This window comes from Colobus angolensis, unplaced genomic scaffold (genome assembly GCF_000951035.1).
Source record: "Colobus angolensis palliatus isolate OR3802 unplaced genomic scaffold, Cang.pa_1.0 Scaffold231, whole genome shotgun sequence".
Lineage (NCBI taxonomy): Eukaryota > Metazoa > Chordata > Mammalia > Primates > Cercopithecidae > Colobus > Colobus angolensis.
The window spans coordinates 4,481,151-4,504,183 of record NW_012115500.1 but is presented as its reverse complement, the minus strand read 5'-3'; the positions used below and the strand labels follow the sequence as shown (position 1 = coordinate 4,504,183).

General features: G+C 38.8%; 1 protein-coding gene across 5 annotated transcripts in view; it reads right to left on the bottom strand.

Annotated features, from left to right (window-relative positions):
• NCOA7 (nuclear receptor coactivator 7) overlaps positions 1 to 23,033 on the bottom strand; it is a 163,031-nt gene that overhangs the window by 76,333 nt on the left and 63,665 nt on the right. For 4 of the 5 annotated variants that reach the window (XM_011944476.1, XM_011944478.1, XM_011944479.1 and 1 more), the window contains one exon: positions 2,191 to 2,411. The exons of the other annotated variant lie outside the window; for it this stretch is intronic. In XM_011944476.1, the coding sequence (XP_011799866.1) occupies positions 2,191 to 2,411 (221 nt within the window). The remainder of the gene's footprint in view (positions 1 to 2,190; positions 2,412 to 23,033) is intronic. 5 annotated transcript variants of the gene reach the window in all.

The window sequence follows — 23,033 nt, the reverse complement described above, 5'->3', positions numbered from 1 at the left end:
TTTATTTATTTATTTATAGCTGGGTGTGGCATCATGTGCCTGTAATCCCAGCTACTCAGGAGGTTGAGGCAGGAAGACTGCTTGAGCCCTGAAGTTGGAGGTTGCAGTCAGCTATCATCCTACCACCATACTCCAGCCTGAGTGACAGTGCAAGACCCAATCTCAAAACAAACAAAAGATATGAAATATAATTTTCCTTAATCCTCTTCCTCTTTTTGGAAATAAGGGATAATATTTAATATTTACATTTTAAGAGGAAGCTTATTAATAGCACAGAAGTGTCTTTCAACAGGTTGACAGTCACAGCTTTTTATAAGATACTGAATAGCTTGAGTTTAAAAACATTCATTCAGACATGTAATACATTATACAATCATCTTAGCCCACTGTAAAGCTATAAACCATATGCTTTCGGCTGCCGAGAGAGCATCTGCCTGTATGGTAGCAACATCAGCAATGCAGCACTTATTACTACCTCAAGGGCAGTCCATTTTATCTTTGAACACTGTTGGAAGGTTACATTAAACATGGATACAAGGTATGTCTTCCTGTAACTTTGGCATTAACTAGGACCAAGTTTAGGGCACCTCAGAACAGGTGTCACTGCTCTGCTACAAGGCCACATTTCATTTACCGTATTCTGTGTGTTCTCAGTAACTGCCCTTTGCTTTCTCTCCCTTTCCTAGCAATCTCAAGTATGCTATGACCTGCAGGCCATGCCATATGTCTTCTAACACTGTTGGAAGGTTACATTAAACACGGAGACATGGCCAGGTGTGGTGGCTCATGTCTGTAATCCCAGCACTTTGGGAGGCCGAGGAAGGTAGATCACAAGGTCGAGATCGAGACCATCCTGGCTAACATCGTGAAACCCTGTCTCTACTAAATATACAAAAAATTAGCTGGGCGTGGTGGCGGTAGTCCCAGCTACTGGGGAGGCTGAGGCAGGAGGATGGCGTGAACCCGGGAGGCGGAGCTTGCAGTGAGCCGAGATCGCGCCACTGCACTCCAGCCTGGGCGACAGGGTGAGAGTCCGTCTCAAAATAACTAACTAACTAACTAACTAAATAAATAAATAAATAAATAAAATAAGCAAAATTAAAAAACCATGGAGACATAAATGTATGTCTTCCTGTAACTTTGGTATTAACTAGGACCAACTTGAGGGTGGCCCAGAACAAGTGTCATTGCTCTGCTACAAAACCATATTTCATTTACCGTATTTGCAGTGTGTTCTCAGATTACTGCTCTCAGTTTTCTCTCCCTTTCCTAGCAATCTCAAGTATGCCATAACCTGTATGCCATGCCAAGTTCTGATGCCTGGTACCCTTTATTTATTTCATTTATTTGCATTCTCTTTGAAAGAAAATCCATGGGTGTATGTGATATAAGAGTAGGTGTGAGACGGATGATTCAGGTCAAGCTAGATATGCCACTTCTGCGAATGTAGTTTCAGATGCAGGGGTTGTTCTGAGAAACTATGTAACACTGTGGACTCATTTCAAGATTCCCTTTAAGACTCCCAAGTGTCTGAGGTCAGGAATTCAAGACCAGCCTGGTCAACATGGTGAAATCCCATCTGCTAAAAATACAAAAAATTAGCCAGGAGTGGTGGCAGGCGCCTGCAGTCCCAGCTACTCAGGAAGCTGAGGCAGAAGAATTGCTTGAACCTGGGAGGCAGAGGTTACAGTGAGCTGAGATCATGCCATTGCACGCCAGCCTAGGCAACAGAGCAAGACTCCTCAAAAAATAAAAAATAAAAAACAAACTCCTAGGGTTTTTTTTTTTTTTTTAACTGACAGATGCTAGACCATGTCTCCTCCATTTTCTACTGTCTAGCAAATGACAAAAAGTACAGGCATTTCTATTGGCATATTTATGAATATGTCTACATACATTAAGAAAAATATTTCTCATAAATAGAAAGTGATTCTTCTTCAGATAAACGTTTATTAGTACACAACACATGCTGGGCACTGTGCTAAATGCTGGGAACACAAATTTAAATGAGACATTATTTTAGTGTGATCCCCTTATACAAGATTATGTATATAAAGCAAGGGCCAGGGGCACATAGCAGCTGCTCCATAAACTGTTACCATTATTATGATCCATCACAAATGATAGTCTTTTAAAAATTCTTATAGGCTTTTTAAATGAAAATACTGCAGTAACGCCATGAATACTCACCAATACTATAATATCTCTTTAGTTCTGTACGCCTGATCTCCTTTAACTGATTATTTTTTCTCTTTTTCTTCTCATCAGTCATATATTCCTCTTCCACAGCAATGTTGCACTTGTCTGGCTCTAAAACTACTGTATTGGCATCTTCCTTCCCAGTATGAGTCCTTGTAGCTATAGCTGAGGCTGTCTCTGCATTTTGTTTGGCTTGTTTTTTCTTTTTCAAACTAGGAAAAGAGGGGAAAAAAAAAAACATTGGAGAGATGATTTGCTGGTAGAAATCGTATTAATTTCATGCTGCTGGGCTTTGAAAACTAATGAACTGATACAGAAAACACTTTCCTTATAATATGTTTCATTACATTTATTGTTCTTTTTTATTTTCTAATCACTTACAAATTGTTACATGGAGATCTGTGACCTTTCTTCAACTTGATATAGTCAATACTATATCTCATAAAATTATTGAGAACTGCCATAGGCCTGAGGAAAAATGAGATTCTTCCATAGGCTATGAAATGTTGAGTATTTTTAAAAATCATAATGTATGGTTATGCTACTAGAATGCCATGTTTGGAAGATTACATTTTAAGAAAATATTTCTGGTTTCAGTGGTACTTTTGGACTGATGGGCAAGCACATTTGTAAAAACAAGCCCTTTGTAATTGTCTCACATAGCCAGTAAAAGGATTTGGCAAGCTGTGAACTGGGTCACATAAGAGTAATTCTTTTCTTTTAAACATATGGTAATAGTAGTGAAGACAGTGCTGCATTTCCTAAGACAGAAAATGCCATAATGACAACACATGATTTTCCTTATGATTACTGATAGCTGGCTGATTATTAGTTAACATATTCGATGTTACAAATTCTTTACTCCTGAGCCAAAGATGTGTAAGAGACAAAGTTTATCAGAATTCACTGAAAGCCAATACCTCAAAATATTTTCAGTTGACACACACTCTGTAATTAATGGATATGTCACTCTGTACTTGACAGTCGAGAATGTTTTTGCCTTACCAGAATCTAAGTGCTTTGAGAACAAGGGCCTTGGCCTCTAGTATATGTTGTACTCTATCATATGTAAATACATATTTTTAAATTATGTCCCTTTTCCTTGTGCCTACATAGAAAGTATCTAGGCACAGTTAGATTTATCTTACACATTTCTATTTCCTTCACCCTCTTGAGCATATGTCCAATTTGATGTTGGTAAATGGATAAGAACCTGTTTGGGTAGAAAAATGAGATAACTGTAGGATACACAGGGTCTGAAACTTGATATTACATTGCATTGCTCTGTGATGTCAAACAAATCAGTTTGACATGCTAGAGAGGTCCCTCCCTGAGGCTATAACACTTAAGAGAACTCTGACCTCAGGTTAGGTATTTCACACCTTGAGCCTTAGTTTTCTTATATCTTAAATGGTGACAATTGTACTTCCTTGGGTTTCTACTAGGATCTTTTATTAGGCTTAACTGACATAATACACGTCAACATATAACACAAACAGAAACAGAAATAGTAAAATATCCCCTAATACAATCATAAAGACATGACAACTAAGCATGGTAAGAAAAATGAGACATTCGGCTTTGAGATAAAGGTCCCATATTCCAACAAGGTATTTCAACTAGGCTATCATTAACTGAACACTGAGCAGCCAAGTTCTTAGATATTCATTGGCTAACAAATTAGTATACAGCATAAGAGACAGAGCAGCAGAGGAAAAGTCATAGATGAATATACGCCCCATCTCTTAGTTTAGCCATCTTTTAAGGTTTGTTTAAAAGACCAAAACTGGAAGTCCCAGTCAGAGCAATCAGGAAAGAGAAAGAAATTAAGAGTATCCAAAATAAAAAAGAGGAAGTCAAACTATCTCTGTTTGCCAATTATACAATCAAATACCTAGAAACCCTGAAGACTCCTCCATAAGACTCCTAGATTTGATAAATTCAGTAAAGTCTCAGGATACAAAATCAATGTACACAAATCAGTAGCACTGCTACAGCAACAATGACTAAGCTGACAATCAAATCAAGAGCTCAAGGACAGTCAGAGAAAAAAGAAAGAGAAAAAAATAACTCAAAATATCTCTATAAGGAAACTTACAAAACACTGCTGAAAGGAACTGTAGATGACATGAACAAATAAAAATACATCCCATGCTCATGGACTGGGAGAATCAATATTGTGAAAATGACCATACTGCCCAAAGCAATCGACAGATTCAATGCAATTCCTATCAAAATACCAACTCATTTTTCACAGAATTAGAAAAAACAATCTTAAAACTCATATGGAACCAAAAAAGAGCCCAAACAGTCAAAGAAATCCTAAGCAAAAAGAACAAATCTGAAGGCATCACATTACCCGACTTCAAATTATACTACAAGGCTATAGTTACTAAAACAGCATGGTAACTGTATAAATATAGATATATAGACACTGCAATGCAACAGAATAAAGAACCCAGAAATAAAACCAAATACAACCAATTGATCTTCAACAGAGCATACAAAAACATAAATTGGGGAAAGGAAATCCTATTCAATAAATGGTGCTGGAAAAACTGAATGGCTATATGTAGAACAATGAAACTGCATCCCTGATCTCTCATCACACATAAAAATCAACTCAAGATGGATTAAAGACTTAACTCTAAGACCTGAACCACAAAAACTCTAGAAGAAAACCTAGTAAAAACTCTTCTGGGCTTGGCGCGGTGGCTCACGCCTGTAATCCCAACACTTTGGGAGGCCGAAGCAGGCAGATCACGTGGTCTGGAGTTTGAGATCAGCCTGAACAACATAGCGAAACCCCATTTGTACTAAAGACACAAAAATTAGGCTGGTGTGGTGGCATCTGCCTGTAGTTCCAGCTACTCAGGAGGCTGAGGCAGGAGAATCACTTGAACCCAGGTGGTGGAGATTGCAGTGAGCTGAGATTGCGCCACTGAACTCCAGCCTGGGTGACAGAGAAAGACTTTCTTAAAAACAAACAAACAAAAAAAAAACTCTTCTGGACATTGGCCTAAGCAAAGAATATAAGACTAAGACCCCAAAAGCAAATGCAATAAAAACAAAAATAAATGGGACCTAAATAAACTAAAAAGCTTTTTCACAACAACAAAAACAAAGAGAGATCATGAGAGTAAACAGACAACCCACAGAATGGGAGAAAATATTTACAAACTATGCATCTGACAAAGGACTAATATCCAGAATCTATAAGCTACTCAATCAGCAAGACAAAAGCAAATAATCCCATTAAAATGTGGGCAAATGACATGAATAGATATTTCTCAAAAAAAAAAAAAAAAAGATATACAATGGCCAACAAATATATTTTTTTAAATGCTCTATATCACGAATCATCATGGAGATACAAATTAAAACCACAGTGAAATACCACCTTATTCTAGCCAGAATGGCTGTTATTAAAAAGTCAAAAAATAACAGATGTTGTGTGTGGATGTGGTGAAAAGGGAACACTTACACATTGCTGGTGGGAATATAAATTAGTACAACCTTTGCAGTATGGCGATTTCTCAAAGAAATTGAAAGTAGATCTACCATTCGATCCACCAATCACATTACTGGGTATCTACCCAAAGGAAAAACAGTCATTATACGAAAACAATACCTGCATGTGTATGTTTATTGCAGCACAATTCACAATTGCAAAGATACAGAATAAACCTAAGTGCCCATCAACTGATGAGTAGATAAAGAAAATGTGGTCTATATATACCATGGACTACCACTCAGCCACAGAAAATAACAAAATAATGTCCTCTGCAGCAACTTGGATGGAAATGGAGGTAAGTATTTTAGGTGAAGTAACTTAAGAATGAAAAAATCAAATATTACATGTTCTTGTTTATAAGTGGGAGCTAAGCTATGAGGATGCAAAAACATACATAGTATAACAATGAACCAGGGGAGGATGGGATGTGGCTGAGGGATAAAAAAATTATATATTGGATACAATGTACATTACTCAGTTGACAGGTGCACTAACATTTTAGACTCCACCACTATACCATTCATCCACATAACCAAAAACCACTTGTACCACCAAAAGCTATTGAAAGAACCATAAAATTAATAATAAATAAATAAATAACCAAAAATCACCAACCAAACAATTGGAGACTCATAAAAAGGAATTATTTTCATTAAACATATTATTTTCTATCCTCAGATTTTAACTTATTTTTCTGGTAAAGGAGTAAATAGCTCTAGCAAAGTTCGGATAATGCCCCTAATAAAACAATTTCTCTCCTGATCAAAATTTCTCTTCTGATCAAAAGTCTTGCGTGAGGCTCAAGTTATTCTACAGCAATCTAGATAACACACAGAGCTTGTCTCTTAACATTGGAAGGCTTATCTATACAGAGAACTGATCTCTTTCTCCAAACTGATGGGCTGATTCTGATGTATTGACTAGTCAAAAACATGTTTTGGATTAACTTTGTTGCCCCCTTCCAAAGATGATTCCTTCTAGGAGAAAAGAGATGTCAAATATTAATATTAATTCTATGCAGCCTGAGCTATGCTGCTTCTTAATCTTCTGAATTTTTCCACTTTAAGTTGATTCAAATGTCCTCGTTCCACTGTCCCCACGATAATTAAACTCACTCAGATCTGGGGCATGTACTTTGATGAACGGCAGCACTGTTTGGGGATATCTCATTAGAGACTCATTTTCCTCATGGAAATAACAAAATGGGATACATTGTTTTATTTTTCTCTCCCTTTTCTACACAGACTATTATTGTCAACACATATAGCCAAACACAGTTGTTACTTCAGAAAAAAAGCTAGAATACCTTAGAAATTCTATAATCAGATAATCTTTTGCTTTGACTAGAGTACTCATGAGACTTTGTTTCTCTGGAGATTATCAATATAACTAGAATATTCTGATATTGCAACTGGAAATCAGATGTGTTTCTGGAAGCCCTCTGTAAAATCCTTCCTTCCAAGTAAAGAGATCAATTTCTAACACTTTTTGCAAAGGGGAATAGCTGCCAACCTGAGGAATCTGGTAAAGTTAATGCTCTTCAAGCATTCCTTTTCAGGGCTTTAATCTTTCAGTCCTTACTTTTTGTTTTTAAGCCAATATCTATCTTGGTAAGATAGTCTCACAATAGGGATTTGTTATCATTAACTTAAGATAAACAGAAAAAAAAAATGGTCTTGCAGAAAAATGAACTCTCATTATTTCATCTAAGCATTTTTCATGACCCCAAATATACACTGATTTTATATTGTGGGCTAAAAATACACTTGGCAAATCATCTTAAACGATGAGTGACTGAAAAATAATGAAATACATTTAAGATTTGATTGCCATGAGTACAAGTGGGAAAAAAACCAAAACCTTTATTTTGCATTTGTCTTTCTTTAAAATAGATCACAATGACATAAAACCGGTGTTTTAAATTGTAGTCAAGCCTTGTCAGTTCTATCTTCTAATCCTATCTTTCCCACTCCAATTTACCTTCTCTTCACAATCTCTGCTTTGTCAGGCTTTCATCATCTCTGTGACCTGGACTATGTTTTATGATATTATTTATTTTTCTTCTTTTATTATGAAAACAAAACATGTCATAACAGAAAATTTTCAAAGTGCAAAAAATGAATAAGACTTCGATCAAATGCAACGCTAACGTAAGAAGCAATCACTGCTTGGGGAAGACAAGGTGAAAGCCAAAAGAAAAGACAAATTACACTGTGGGCTTCCCCAAGGGCAGAAGAATGAGGCAATGTGGCTTGCCACCATGATTCCGAGCTTATTTACACCTTTCCATAAAGGAATATTAAAAAGCTTTTTAAATTCTGGAATCTCTTGGCTTTTTTACATTAAAATGGTGTAGACACTTGTAGAATGCACACATACTTCACTTTTTCCCTACTAGTGTTCCAGCCCAGAGTTAGCCGACTGACTGCAGAAGTGAGCAAGGGGCTCCTGCTAAATAAATCACTTGTAGTAGCTGAATGAAAACTAGTTTTCTTCTGAAGCTTTTTCTTTTACAAAAGGAAATGAGTGTGGGGCACTGGCAGTAAGCAGAGTCAGGGTCTTGGGCAAGTTCCTTTCTTGCATGGCACACATTAGGTACTCAGTAAATATTTCTTGAAAAAAATAATGGAAAATGAGCCCATGTTCTGAGATATGCTGCTTCTTAATCTTCTGAATTTTTCCACTTTAAGTTGATTTAAATGTTCTGATTTGGTTGAGATCTGCTACTCTACAAACAGCCATTTCACAGCTTTCTCTGATTTGCAGCATATTCTCCAAAATGAACTCCCATCTTCTCATTTAAGCTACTTGATTTTAAAATAAAATATATTAGCCACACATTATTTATTTATTTTTTATTATACTTTAAGTTCTAGGGTACATGTGCACAACAGGCAGATTTGTTACATAGGTATACATGTGCCACGCTGGTTTGCTGCACCCATCAACTCGTCATTCCCATTAGGTATTTCTCCTAATGCTATCCCTCCCCCAGTCCCTCACCCCCCAACAAGCCCCAGTGTGTGATGTTCCCCGCCCTGTGTCCAAGTGTTGTCACTGTTCAATTCCCACCTATGAGAGAACATGCAGTGTTTGGTTTTCTGTCCTTGTGACAGTTTGCTGAGAATGATGGTTTCCAGCTTCATTCATGTCCCTGCAAAGGATACAAACTCATCTTTTTTTATGGCTGCATGGTATTCCATGGCATATATGTGCCATATTTTCTTAATCCAGTCTATCACTGATGAACATGTGGGTTGGTTCCAAGTCTTTGCTATTGTGAATAGTGCCACAATAAATATATGTGTGCACGTGTCTTTAGAGTAGCATGATTTATAATCCTTTGGGTATATACCCAGTAATGGGATCACTGGGTCAAATGGTATTTCTAGTTCTAGATCCTTGAGGAATCGCCACACTGTCTTCCACAATGGTTGAACTAGTTTACATTCCCACCAACAGTGTAAAAGCATTCCTATTTCTCCACATCCTCTCCAGCATCTGTTGTTTCCTGACTTTTTAATGATCACCATTCTAACCGGTTTGAGATGGTATCTCATTGTGGTTTTGATTTGCATTTCTCTGATGACCAGTGATAATGAGCATTTTTTCATGTATCTGTTGGGTGCATAAATGTCTTCTTTTGAGAAGTGTCTGTTCATATTCTTTGCTCACTTTTTGATGGGGTTGGTTTTTTCTTGTAAATTTGTTTGAGTTCTTTGTAGATTCTGGATATTAGGCCTTTGTCAGATGGGTAGACTGGAAAATTTTTCTCCCTTTCTGTAGGTTGCCTGTTCACTCTGATGGTAGTTTCTTTTGCAGTGCAGAAGCTCTTTAGTTAGATCCCATATGTCTATTTTGGCTTTTGTTGCCATTCCTTTTGGTGCTTTAGTCATGAAGTCTTTGCCCAAGCCTATGTCCTGAATGGTATTGCCTAGGTTTTCTTCTAGGGTTTTTACGATTTTAGGTCTAACATTTAAGTCTTTAATCCGTCTTGAATTAATTTTTGTATAAGGCATAAGGAAGGGATCCAGTTTCAGCTTTCTACATATTAGTCACACATAATTTAAAATGTACTGAATTACAGACTGCTTTAATTAATATTAAATTCACAGTTATATATGACTTTGTTCTTAATTTTAAAATTTGGGATCCATGTACTTTTGAAAAATGCAACATAGACATAAATATCTTGTATGGCATTGTTCAATATGGTAGCCACAGGCCAGTCACCCATAGTTACTACATTTAAGTAAAATTGACTTTAAAATTATTCTGTTGTAAGAAATACACTTCTAGACTCATGTTCTAGTGGTTACTCTACTGGATAATACAGAATACTTCCATCATCACAATGTACTAGACAATATTGATCTAGAGCTATAGTTAGTCCTATCTGCAAGACATTAGAGAGAAGGGTAAAGATACAGTATTTAAATTGTAATGAGTATATGCAGAAAATATGTGTACAAGGGTACATACACACACACACACACACAAATACTTTTTATTGTGTTTCATTTGTACATTTTGAATTTTATATCATGTACAATAATATATTAAAAATATTTTAAGTAGTCTTTGAAATCTCCTACTTTCAGAATAATTTAACACATAAATATTGTCCAACTTTTAAAACTGAATTTTACTTTTCAAAAACTTACGAAAAGCTTTAAAGAGCTTTCTTCTAACAGGAACTACTAAGCTGACTAAGGAATCAGGCACCAGGCTATGTACTTCACAAATGCTAGCCTATCCTCACAAAAGCCCAATGAAGTAGGCAGTTTTATCTCTACTTTACAGATAACAAAAGGAAGGGTGAGAAAAACTAGGACCATTTCCCAAGGTCATAGGGCATAGCTTAGCTGTGGAGCGGGAATTCACAAGCCTAGGTTACAGCCAACTGCCACAGGGACTCCCAGAAGCCCCTCTAAATGTGTACTATGGCATGTATGTATACCTCGACTTTAAAATAAAATCACTGGACTCTGAAAATTCTACAAACCATGTGGGGGCCTGAAAATTTAGTGGGTTTCAACAGATTGCGCACTCACAGAAAGATTTGAACACAGATTTGGGTTCTGGGCTTGGCTTTCTCTGTAATCAGCCCTGCAACCTGCGTTGGAAAAAGGATAACCCCCCTGGGACTTCTAAGTAAACAAAAGCAAGAGGCTAACACGATTTTCAAGGTCCTGTCTGGCTCTAACAGTTTGCCCTTGGCGGGGAAGAGGAGGAAATGTGTTAAACTTGTTTTGATTTAAAAAAAAAAAAAAAAATTTTTTTTTTTTTTTTTACATCCAAACTAAACCGTCCCAAGAGTCTTGCACTTGTGTTTTTTTTTTCCTAAGTCCCACATTTGATTACATTTTCCTTCCACTGCAGAATTTCTAGCCTTGGATAAGTCCAGAGGCCAAGACAGTTAGAACCCCATTCATTTACAAAGGCTATTAAAAGCAAAAATAAAAACAAACAAACAAAAAAACTAAAACCAAACCAAGAATAACAACAAAACACTGCTCTATAATTTGGGGCTAATAGCTCCAGGAAGAAGAGCAGAAAACATCAAAACTGACCAACCATGAGAACAGACCCATGAAAGTCTTCTTTAATACTGAAACTAGTAGGCCTTACAAAACCTAAAAAGTTAGCACCAGGTGGCCCTAGATAGGGTCCCACCCTGCCTAGATAGGGTCCCACCCTGCCTCGATAGTGTTCCACCCTGATAGGGTCCCACCCTGCCAATTCCGGGAAACAACCTCATGAGGTCCCACCCTGCCAATTCCAGGGGTCTCACCCTGCCTCGAAGTTCCCGGAATTATCAACTCCAGGAAAGAACCTCATAAGGTCCTGCTCTAACCAATTAAACCAAGACCCCTTGCTCAGGCTATAGCTAGACCCAATCATTTTACGCCTTAAGCTTTGTTTGAATTTCGCGCCATAAGCTGTGTTTGAACTTGTGTTAGCCTATATAAACAGCCTGTAACAAGCAGTCGGGGTCCCAGGACCAACTTAGAGCTTGGGACCCTAGCGCGCTAGTAATAAATAACTCTCTGCTGTGAACTTCGTGTCGGTGATCCTTCGCGACGACCCCTGCCCAGGAGGGAATCGAGAGTTCGGTTCCAACAATACAAAATTTTTCTTCAAAATTACCTCTGTAGGGAAATAGAGTACTAATATAAAATATGTAGGTATAGCATTATTTCATGAAAAAAAAGATGTAAAACAGTATTGCAGCATGACTCCATTTTTATGGAAAAAACAACAACAAAAAAAGCAAAATCCCTAAAGACCAACTACATACACATAGATATGTATTTATACAGGTTTGGTGGATGTATGAGAAAACGGTTAGTCAATGAGTGGGGAGAGAAGAAGAACTTTCACTTTTTTTTTTTTTTGAGACGGAGTCTTGCTGTGTCACCAGACTGGAGGGCAGTGGCGAGATCTCGGCTCACTGCAATCCCTGACTCCCTGGTTCACGCGATTCTCCGGCCTCAGCCTCCGGAGTAGCTGGGATTGCAGGCATGCAGCACCACCACACCCGGCTAATTTTTGTATTTTTAGTACAGACAGGGTTTCACCATGTTGACTAGGATGGTCTCGATTTCCTGACCTCGTGATCCACCCACATCAGCCTCCCAAAGTGCTGGGATTTACAGGCATGAGCCACCGCGCTCAGCCAAGAACTTTTACTTTATAGGTATGTAATGTGGTGGTGTTGAATCTTTTGTACAGTAAGCATGTATTACTTTTGGATTTACAAGGCTAACAAACAACAACAAAATTAAATATCTGCAGCTATGGCAACATTTTGCTAACTCTTGTTTAGTGGTTCATTCTTTCTCCTGAGTCCAGCTATCTCAGTAAATTGCTGGACTGCAATCCCACACCATTTTTTTTTTTTTTAAGTCAGATAGAGCTAGTCTGTCTCCCTCCAGCGACCCTCTCTTGGTGCTTTTCTTGAGCTGTTCTGGCTGCAACCTTGTCATTGTATTGTTCTGAACTTCAGAGCCTAGGCTGTTTTTTCCTGGTTGTCTAATTCTGACTTTTACCACCTCTGACAATGGAAGGTCAGTCTTTGGGCAGAAACACTTGTGTTTGAATCCTCTTGTACCTTGGATGCACATCCTTTGCCGAGTTACTAACTCTAAGCCTCAAGTTTGTTGTCCTTGACATAAAAATAATAGCCTCTGATGGATTTTTAATGGTGATTAAAGGAAATGGTGCACAGAAAGCTCACTTTACTATTAAACACAACCTGTGCCTGGTTTCCAGGAAGAGCTTGATAAACAAAAGTTACTAATTTGTTGTGATGCTGCTGTTATTCTTACTCAGAGATTTCTAAGAATCCAAGTAAATGAGAGAACATATAAAGCACAACATATTTAACATAACAAAGAAGGTATGTAACAAATGTCAGGTATTAATATATGTTCATGTCCTTTTTCTCACTCTACATAAACATTAATTGTATTTAACTCTGCTATGAATTTAGTCATCAATACAAAGCCACTTATTATTTCTAGAAGAACATCACTTTTTGAACTCCATTTCATTTTGTCATTTCATAGTTTTCCATTTCCACTGAAAATCCTCATTTATGATACATTATATGCCAAATTAAGTCAAACTTACAGGCAAAGGGAGAGTAACAGTTAAAACAACAACTCACTTGAAGAAAATTTTCTCTTGGAATTCTGGCCAAATAAAAACAAAAGGTTTAAGAGTAATCACTGGAAAAACCTATGGATGTTCCTGATTCTAGTGTCACCCATGGAGACATGCATTTTTTTTCCGCCTTTTTTCTAATCGTGATAATGAGATTCTTTCCACTGCTAAAACTGAAATTCATCAGTTAAAATGAAAATACTCCAGCTTCAAAGAACCAATACAGTTAGGAAAAGAGATTCTTTGGCTTTGCATTCAATAACTAGCAATATATCCTTCAGATGGGTATACAAACACACAACAGCATTTCTCCTAGCCTCAAAGAACAACCACATTCAAATAAAGACAAAAAAACAGAATGCCAATCAGGGGAAACCGCAACAATTCAGTTTTCCTTTTCTAAGATTTCCTTGTACTATTAAAACAGTGGTGGGTCAGTAGGTCTCAGAAGACCCCAGTAACCAACATGTGGGGGCCAGAAATGGCCAAAACCAAATACACACTCTCTCAGAGGAGCCTTGGGGTGGGACATTTCAGAAATCTTATAAGCATCCCCCAGTACCAGGATCAAATGACACTGCTGCAAAATGGATGCACACTGTGCGGAATGTCTACATTGTATTTATAAAACAAAACAGGCTTTTGTTGAATGTATACATTGTCCCGTGTGAGAATTTGGTTCCCTTTTCTAGAAGTCAGAATGCTGAGTCACAGCCTAAAAACGGTTTACAGAAATTGATGGTGCAGACAATGGTAATATATATCTCATCTATAAACTAAGGAAGGGAACCAGAAAAGGGAACTCGCTCCAGGTACTAAGAGAATTGTGTTGTGCTGAGTCACCAAAAAGGCCTACAAATGTATTTAAATATTAGGAATTTTACTGCTTATCAACCAAGAATAAGCTGACAAACACTGCAACTCAGAAGTTAATCAAATTCAGCAAAGAGAAATGTAAACAAAGTATTTGGAAGTTGTTTATTCTCTTTTGCTTTACAATGACATTATGCACGTAGCTTATTTAACATAGTTAAACTGACTGGATGTATTAATTCCCTATGACTGCTGTACCAAATTACCACACATTTGGTAACTTAACACACATTTATTTTCTTTTAGTTCTGGAGGTCAGAAGTCTAAAATCAGACTCACCAGGCTGAAATCAAGGTGTCCACAGGGACATCCTCCCCATCAGAGGATCTTTCCTTGCTTTTTCCAGCTTCTAGAGGTATATTCCCGGTAGCCTCTTTGTCCATTTTCAAAGCCACCTGCATGGCACACTGCTTTCTCTGCAGTCAAACCTCCCTCTTATATGCACATTTAGGATTGCATATAGAACCCATCCAGATAATCCAAGTTAATGTTCCTATCTCAAGGCCCTTAATCACATCTGCAAGATCTCTTTTACCATAAAAGGTAACATTCTCAGGTACCAGGGATTAGGAACTGGCTATCTTTGGGGGTCACTATTCAGCCTACCACACTCACTAACTTAACTTTTATATTACAAATAATTGTAAACTGAGCATCATATCTTAGTGTCTTAGTGTCTATGTCTAAATCATTACTATGGCTATTCGATGTATTGTCTATGATACTTGAAAAACTTCACTGCTGCCAGTGAGTAGCAATAAACATATTTCTAAAGCAAAAGCAAAAGGTTTATTCAAGACTACCCTGAAATCTGCAATGAGAATATTACAGACGTGAATTGTTTTATTTATGTTGGATGACTTCCAAACAGCCTCTTGGAAGTGGGCGTATTGGAAGGAAATTTTTAACAGGTAGGATTTCTAAAGAGTTAAGTCTCATTTTCATATCTAATTACTTAGATCTACATTGAATCAGTTAATCACTGTTTATAATCCCTTACACAAAGCTGTTTATAATCCCTTACAAAGCCAAGAAAGTCTTCTAAAATATTTTTTTATTTTGCTAGAACTCCTTAATAAAGGAAACCTTTTTAAATTATTTGTTTAGAAATGCTTTTTACTCAAAACGAACTGAATTCTGACTACTCAATGAATCTTATAGAAAGCAGCATTGGCATATATTTTCGTGACACATATATTTTGCTGCAACAGCAATATATTGCAGTGACATAATTCCAGAAGAACAGCAAACAGTTGTTTTCTTGAAGACATTTTAGTCAAACACAAAGCATACTATCTTCAAAAATCTCAGGCAAGCAAACTCAATGATGCCAGCGATTCTGTCATCCAATTTTAACTGACTTTTCTGTCAACTGCTTAAACTGTAGAAATATTGAAGGAAATAAGAGCTAAAATACAGAATCCTGAAACTAATCAGTTTAGTATATAAATTAATGTTCTACTGAAAGCCTCGTAAGGGAAACATAGTTTATGATCAGCAGAAATGGCCTGATGACAGAAAACAATTATAAGTAGCATAAAATTGGAATATGTTCTAGCTTAACTTCTCTCTCAACTTTAAAAAATATACTCTATTAATCTGAAATTGCTTTTGAACAATTTTAGATATACATATACTTACCCTTTTATGATAATATACTTTCATTGTCATAAACTAGATGTGACCTCATAAATCATTCTGTCATTATAGGTACTTTCAGAAATAATAATCTAATATCAGGTATGAAATTTTAAAACTTATTTTGGCAGATGCTCTCAATTTAGTTGGCTTACATCCAACATGTCTATTCAACATCTTAGAGGTACTTTTTCCAATTGCTACATGCTGGCTACTGCTTGGTAAGTGACATTGCTCAAAAACAGAATTCCTGGGCTGGTAGACTGGTAGTACCTACTCTGAATTTTTTTCCTTCTGAAGTTAGTGCAGAACTCTGATTCTGGATAATTCATTCACATGTAAAGGCAAACCCAAAATAGATTTTGAAGAAAAATCTTGGACAATGATCATCCAATCAGAAGATGGTCTTGGTCACTCTCTTAAAAAAAACCCAACAATGGCCACCTCTCAAGTTACCAGTTTGATTTTAGCCAACCACAGGAACACCTGTGGTATAACAAAAAATAAATAAATATAACCATGTCTTGCTAAACAACAGGGATATGTTCTGAGAAAAGTGTCATCAGGTGATTTTGTCATTATACAAACATTATAGAATATACTTACTACAAACCCACATAGAATAGCCTATGACACACCTAGGCTATATGGTAGAACCCATTGCTACTAGTTTACAAAACTGTACAGCATGTTACTGTAATGAATACTGTAGGCAGTTGTAACCAGTAAGTATTTACGTATCTAAACAGGTGTAAAAACATAAAAGGTAAAATAAAAATATGGTATTAAAAAAATGGTAGCCAGGCATGATGGCTCAAGCCTGTAATCCTAGCACTTTGGGAGGCCAAAGCGGAAGAAATGCTTGAGTCCAGGAGTTCAAGACCAGCCTAAGTAACGTTGCAAGACCCTGTCTCTACAATTTTTTTTTTTTTTTTTTTTTTCAATTTAGCCAGGCAAGGTGGCATCCTGAGTAGTTCCAGCTACTCAGAAGGCTGAGGTGGGAGGACCACCTGAGCCTGGGGGGCTGAGGCTGCAGTGAGCTATGATCATGCCACTGCACTCCATTCTGGGCAACAGAGCAAGACCCTGTCTCAAAAAGAAAAGAAAAAATGATACACCTGTATAGGGTCCTTACCATGTATGGAAGCTGCTCTTGGGGAGTCAGAGAGTGAGTGGTGAGTAAATGTGCTTACTGTGCTCTACTGCTTCTAAATGCTGTATACTTACGCTGCACTAAATTTATATATTTTTTTCTTCATTCAATAATAAACTACCTTAGTTTACTACAACTTTTTTACTTTATCAATTTTTAAGTAACTCTTTGATATTTAGCCAAAAATACAAACACATTGTAAAGCTGTACAAAAATATTTTCTTTCTTTATATATGCTTATTCTATAAGCTTTTTTCTATTTCTAAAATTTTAACCCTTTTGTTTTACTTTGTAAACTTGGCGTTTAAAAAGTAAAACTTTTTAAACTTAGTTTAAAAACTAAGACGTAAACACACAGGGTCTACACAGGGTCAGGAACATCAACGTCATTGTCTTCCACCTCCACATCCTGTCCCACTGGAAGTTCTCAGGGGCAATTACGCGCATGGAATGATCCTCTCCTGTAATAACAATGCCTTTTTCTGGAACACCTCCTGAAAGACTTGCTTGAGGCTGTTCTGTTTAGTTTTTTTTTTTTTTTAAATAATCAGAAAACACTCTAAAACAATAATAACTAGTGTAGTAAATAAATAAACCAGTAACATAGTCATTTATCATCATCAAGTATTATGTACTGTACATAATTGTATGTGCTATGCTTTTCCACAGCTGGCAGCACAGTGGGTTTGTTTACACCAGCATCACCAAGTAACGTGTTGCACTATGACGGCGACAATGTTACTGGATGATAGAATTTGTTAGCCCCATCACAATCTTATGGACCCACCATCATAAATGAGGCCAGTGGCTTGCGTGGAACATGACTGAATTTGGTCTTTGTCCCCAGGTTCCTGGTACAGATTTCCGAAAACACTGGAATCTCCTGAGTGAAGAGTGTCTTTTGTATTCTAATGAGATGACTCAAAGTTGCAGAGGGAGGGAGGAGCCTAGAGAGCTTCTGGATGGAGGCTAGTCACCAGAAAGATCCAGCCAGGATTAAAAGGTTAGAATTTTTGGCCCTACCCCACAATCCACTTCTCAAGAGGGGAGGGGACAGCAGATAGAGTTAAATCACTAAGGGCTAGGCCTGGCGCAGTGGCTGACACCTGTAATCCCAGCACTTTGTGAGGCTGAGGTTGGACTGATCACTGAAGTCAGGAGTTCGAGGCCAGCCTAGCCAAAATGGGGAAACCTCATCTCTACTAAAAATACAAAAAGTATCCAGGCGTGGTGGCATGCACCTGTAGTCCCAGCTACCTGGGAGGCTGAGGCAGGAGAATTGCCTGAACCCGGGAGGTGGAGGCTGCAGTGAGCTGAGATTGCTCCACTGCACTCTAGCCTGGGTGACAGAGTGAGACTGTCTCAAAAACAAACAAACAAACAAAAATCACCAAGGGCTAATGATTTAATCAATCATGCATAGGTAATGAACCTCCAAGAAAACCCCTTAAATGTTGAAGTTCTGAAAGTTTCCACGGTGATGAACACATTAAGCCTCTGCGAAGGTGGCACACCCGAAGAGGGCATCGAAGCTTGTTGGCACCACCCCTGAATCCCCCAGCCTACCATCCCTGAGTCCCCCATACCCTGCCCTCTGCCTCTCTTCCATTGGGCTGTTCCTGAGTTATATCCTTTATAATAAACTGGTTAAGTGTAAGAAAAGTGTTTTCCTGAGTCCCCTGTGCAGTTCTAGTGAACCCTCAAACCTGAAGAAGGCGGTCACGGGAAACCTCAAATTTGCAGTCAAGGTGGACAAAAGTACAGGTGGTCTGGGGACCTGGGACTTACAACAGAAACCCTTAAATCTGTGGAGTCTGAGGCTGACTCTGAGAAGTTAGTGTCAAAACTGAATGGAACTGTTGGACACTCAGCTGGTGTTGGAGAACCAGAGAACACCAAACTCCAGTGAAGAAAACAAAAGCATTTCACTCCAGAACATGCTGCTTTGACATGTTTTGAGATGGCTGTTCTGAGGGCTTGCAAACAGAAGTACCCCTGCAAAGCTGTCTTTCATGGGGGAGTTCTGCATCGATCCAGCCAGGTCTTCCCTTGGCCTGATCTAGGAAAGATTTAACTGAGAGTCTGACACCTTCAAAGATCTGAAAGAAGCATTTACCACCTATCCTCTCTGACGGCTGCTACCTATCAGGTTTCATCTATATAACAAGACCACCTTCACGAGCCAGGCCTCCTCCTTGTCTTTCCCTTCCCATAATCTGTCTTGCCACTGTAATGTGATTTTTGGCCATGCTCTGAGTCCCCATTCTTTCTGTGACCTCAAGATGGCACAGAAGCTTCTGCACCCCATTGGAGGATTGGGTAAACACTCTGTGGTCTCCCAAACGTTAGGTTTTCCTCATGCATGTTAAAAAACAATTGTATGCTTCTTTCTGATTAATCTGCCTTTTATGAGTTCATTTTTCAGTGAAGCTTCAAAGGGCGAAGGGGAAGTTTTTCCTTAGTCACTAGAGAGTTAAGGACTAGGAAGGGCTTTGTTATCATAGGGACTGGCATGTAGCTCTACTCATTAACAGGAAGAAATATGGGAAGTAGTTCCTTTTTAACACCAGACATGAAGTAGTTCTGCATTAGCCATATAACTAATAGCGGCATGCAATTTACTGTCCCATTTTTCATGTCAATTTATATGTCCCCTGGTCTGGACTTTCCATTTTTAAATAGTATATTGTACGGCCGGGCGTGGTGGCTCAAGCCTGTCTGTAATCCCAGCACTTTGGGAGGCCAAGACGGGTGGATCACGAGGTCAGGAGATCGAGACAATCCTGGCTAACACCGTGAAACCCCGTCTCTACTAAAAAATACAAAAAACTAGCCGGGCGAGGTGGCGGGCGTCTGTAGTCCCAGCTACTCAGGAGGCTGAGGCAGGAGAATGGCATAAACCCGGGAGGCGGAGCTGCAGTGAGCTGAGATCCAGCCACTGCACTCCAGCCTGGGCGATAGAGTGAGACTCCATCTCAAAAAAAAAAAAAAAAAAAAAAAAATAGTATATCGTAATTTCTTTAATAAGTGCAATGAAGAGAAAATATAATAGCATATGGATGATCTCAGCCTCCTTACTCATGCTGCCTCCTGATGGAATTCTGGGTTTGTTTGTTTCCTTTTCCTGGTTCTGAGCTTATGAACACAGGTGTGGGAAATGAATTAGGGGGAGAAGTGGAATAGGAAATAGAGTGAGAGAAGAAATAGAAGGAAATAAACCTAGAAGGAAAGAAGGGGAAAAGGTAAGGACATGAGGAGATACACTGGCTGGATATGGGAAGGGTTTCAAAAAGAAAGTTTGGGGAAGCAGCTGAGAGACATGTAAAAGGTCAGAGAGATGAGAAAGAGGATTTTAAAGTCTTATCAAATATAAGGCATTTATTACCGCCTTGGATGTTTTCTGAAAGGTGAAGTAAATATTTGAGCTATTTTCAATTATTTTCTCTGATATACGTATTTCTTTGAATGTGACTTAATGCTGGGATTGGACCAAGGCATGGCTGGTTATATACGGGTGACACATGTGTACTTTTCCAAAGATGCCTTAAAGGTGGAGCATGTATGAATGAATGAATGAGAAACAAACTTCAATTCGGGAAAGATGAAGCAGGCTAATTATAAGTTATCTGTGTCAAATTTCACAAACTGATATAAACCTTGAATCAGACCATGTAACATAGACTTTTAGGCTAATTTCTCAAGTGAAGTCACTTCACACACATACAATGAGAGAAATCAAACTTCGCTCAACATTAATCTAATTTAAAGAATAATGTAAGGTATTTTGTGGGGAGATAACTACCCCAAGACCTAACAATTCCCCACTACTTGAACACTTTGCCCCAAATGGCTGGAATTTCCTATCATAAACTTTTCTTCATATGTAATAGGTCACTTGGCACACACAGGTGCAACCAATTTCCTAATATGAAGTTAAGTAATCAACCATCTTCTCCAGTAGCATACTTTACCAAGGAAGTTTTGCTTTGATTTTATTACATGTTCTTTTTGATTTTTAAATAGTTGTTGATAACAGGCAAGGTAATTTCTCATAGATGTGTACTTGTTTATATAGTTTTAAATGTTCTGCTCCCAGGCATTCCTTTTAATTTCAATACAGTTTAAAAAACTCTCTTGAACACTTGTAATGTTGGAATAATAGTCATCCACATTTCCTGTGGATTTCTACACTCCTGCATTAAGCCATAAGAAAACTCAGCTGGACTTTATTTTGGCCGAGTTAAAGGCGGTTTTGAAGAAAACCAAAATGGAATAATAACAATATTTTATCAGATGGGGGGAAATAAATATGTTTTTAACTATTACTGAGACCCTGCAGGGAGCATATCAGCTACAGTTCAAACAAAAGCCCAATAAAGGAAAATGTCATTGCTGTTTGTATGGATTAGACCAAAGAATCTTAAATCTTTAATCATCTCCATCAAAAGGTCCCTTAAAAAGAGGGGTTCAATTTTTTTTTTTTTTTTTTTTTTTTTGAGATGGAGTCTCCAGCCTCTGTCGCCCAGGACTGGAGTGTGGTGGCGCCATCTCAGCTCACTGCAACCTCCGCCTTCCGGGTTCAAGTGATTCTCCTACCTCAGCCTCCCAAGTAGCTAGGACTACAGGCCCGAGCCACCACACCCAGCTAATTTTTGTATTTTTAGTAGAGACGGGGATTCACCATGTTGGCCAGGCTAGTCTTGAACTCCGGACCTCAGGTGATCTGCCCACCTCGGCCTCCCAAAGTGCTGGGATGACAGGCGTGAGCCACCACGCCCGGCCTACTCCCAGCCAATTTTAGTCCCACTTGACAATGCATGCTTTACATCTCCTCATTTAAGTCCTATGAGGTAGTTACCACCGTCCCTGTTTAGCACCACATGGTTACATAAGTTATAAACGCGAACCCAGGTTCAAACTTGTCTCCAGTGTACGCAGCCCTTACCACTATTTGTACACCCTCTCCAAAAGCAGGAGACCCAGGGAGTTCCAGGTCGTAGAACGAGGACAGGACTAACTCATACCTGGCAGAGAGGAGCTGCCACAGGAGACCCATAGCCCCAGGTTGCTCCTGGGAAGGGACTGAATGGGTGAAACATGTGACACCTGAATGAGGCCTGGACAATTGTTAGAACTTACATAGGAAGGGCACACCAGACAGAGCCCATTGTCAGGAGATACTTCATTTCTATCTTGTAGCTTTCACAAGCCACCAGTTTTATGTAATTATCAATCTAGATTTTTGTTTGTTTTTGAGATGGAGTTTCACTCTTATCACCCAGGCTGGAGTGTAATGGTGCAACCTCGGCTCACTACAACCTCCGTCTCCCGGGTTTAAGCGATTCTCCTGCCTCAGCCTCCCAAGTAGCTGGGACTACAGGCACATGCCACCATGCCCAGCTAATTTTTGGATTTTTAGTAGAGACGTGGTTTTGCCATGTTGGCCAGGCTGGTCTCGAACTCCTGACCTCAAGTGATTCAACTGCCTCTGCCTTCCGAAATGCTAGGATTATAGGCACGAGCCACTGCGCTCAGCCTAATCTGATGTTTTTTAACATTTTAATTGACTTACCTCTCAATGTCATTTTGTCTCTGCTGGCATCGTTCCTCCAGGTGTCTCAGCCTTTGAGGCATGGGGATATTTGCTGACCCAGTCTGTGAGTTTGAGAAGCTGGTTAGGCCTGATTCTGCATCTAATTTCTGGAGAAAAACCAGACTGTGCCCAGGGCAACAAACTGAATCCCGAACTTGAGGTCACAGGGCAGGTATGAGGAGCGGAGAGCAGCAAGAGTGAGAGGGAGGCCTGTGGTCATTCCATACACACAGGAGGGCAGTTCCTCCAAGGTCAGAGCACAGGAATCCAGCGCCAAGGGCAAGTCCCCCAGGGGAGGCCAGAGCGTGGGTGGGCTGTCATTCCTGGCCAGTGGGAAGGGTCTCAGATGAGGCAGAGCTGCAGCAGCCGAAGAGAGAACCCTGGAGGAGACAGGG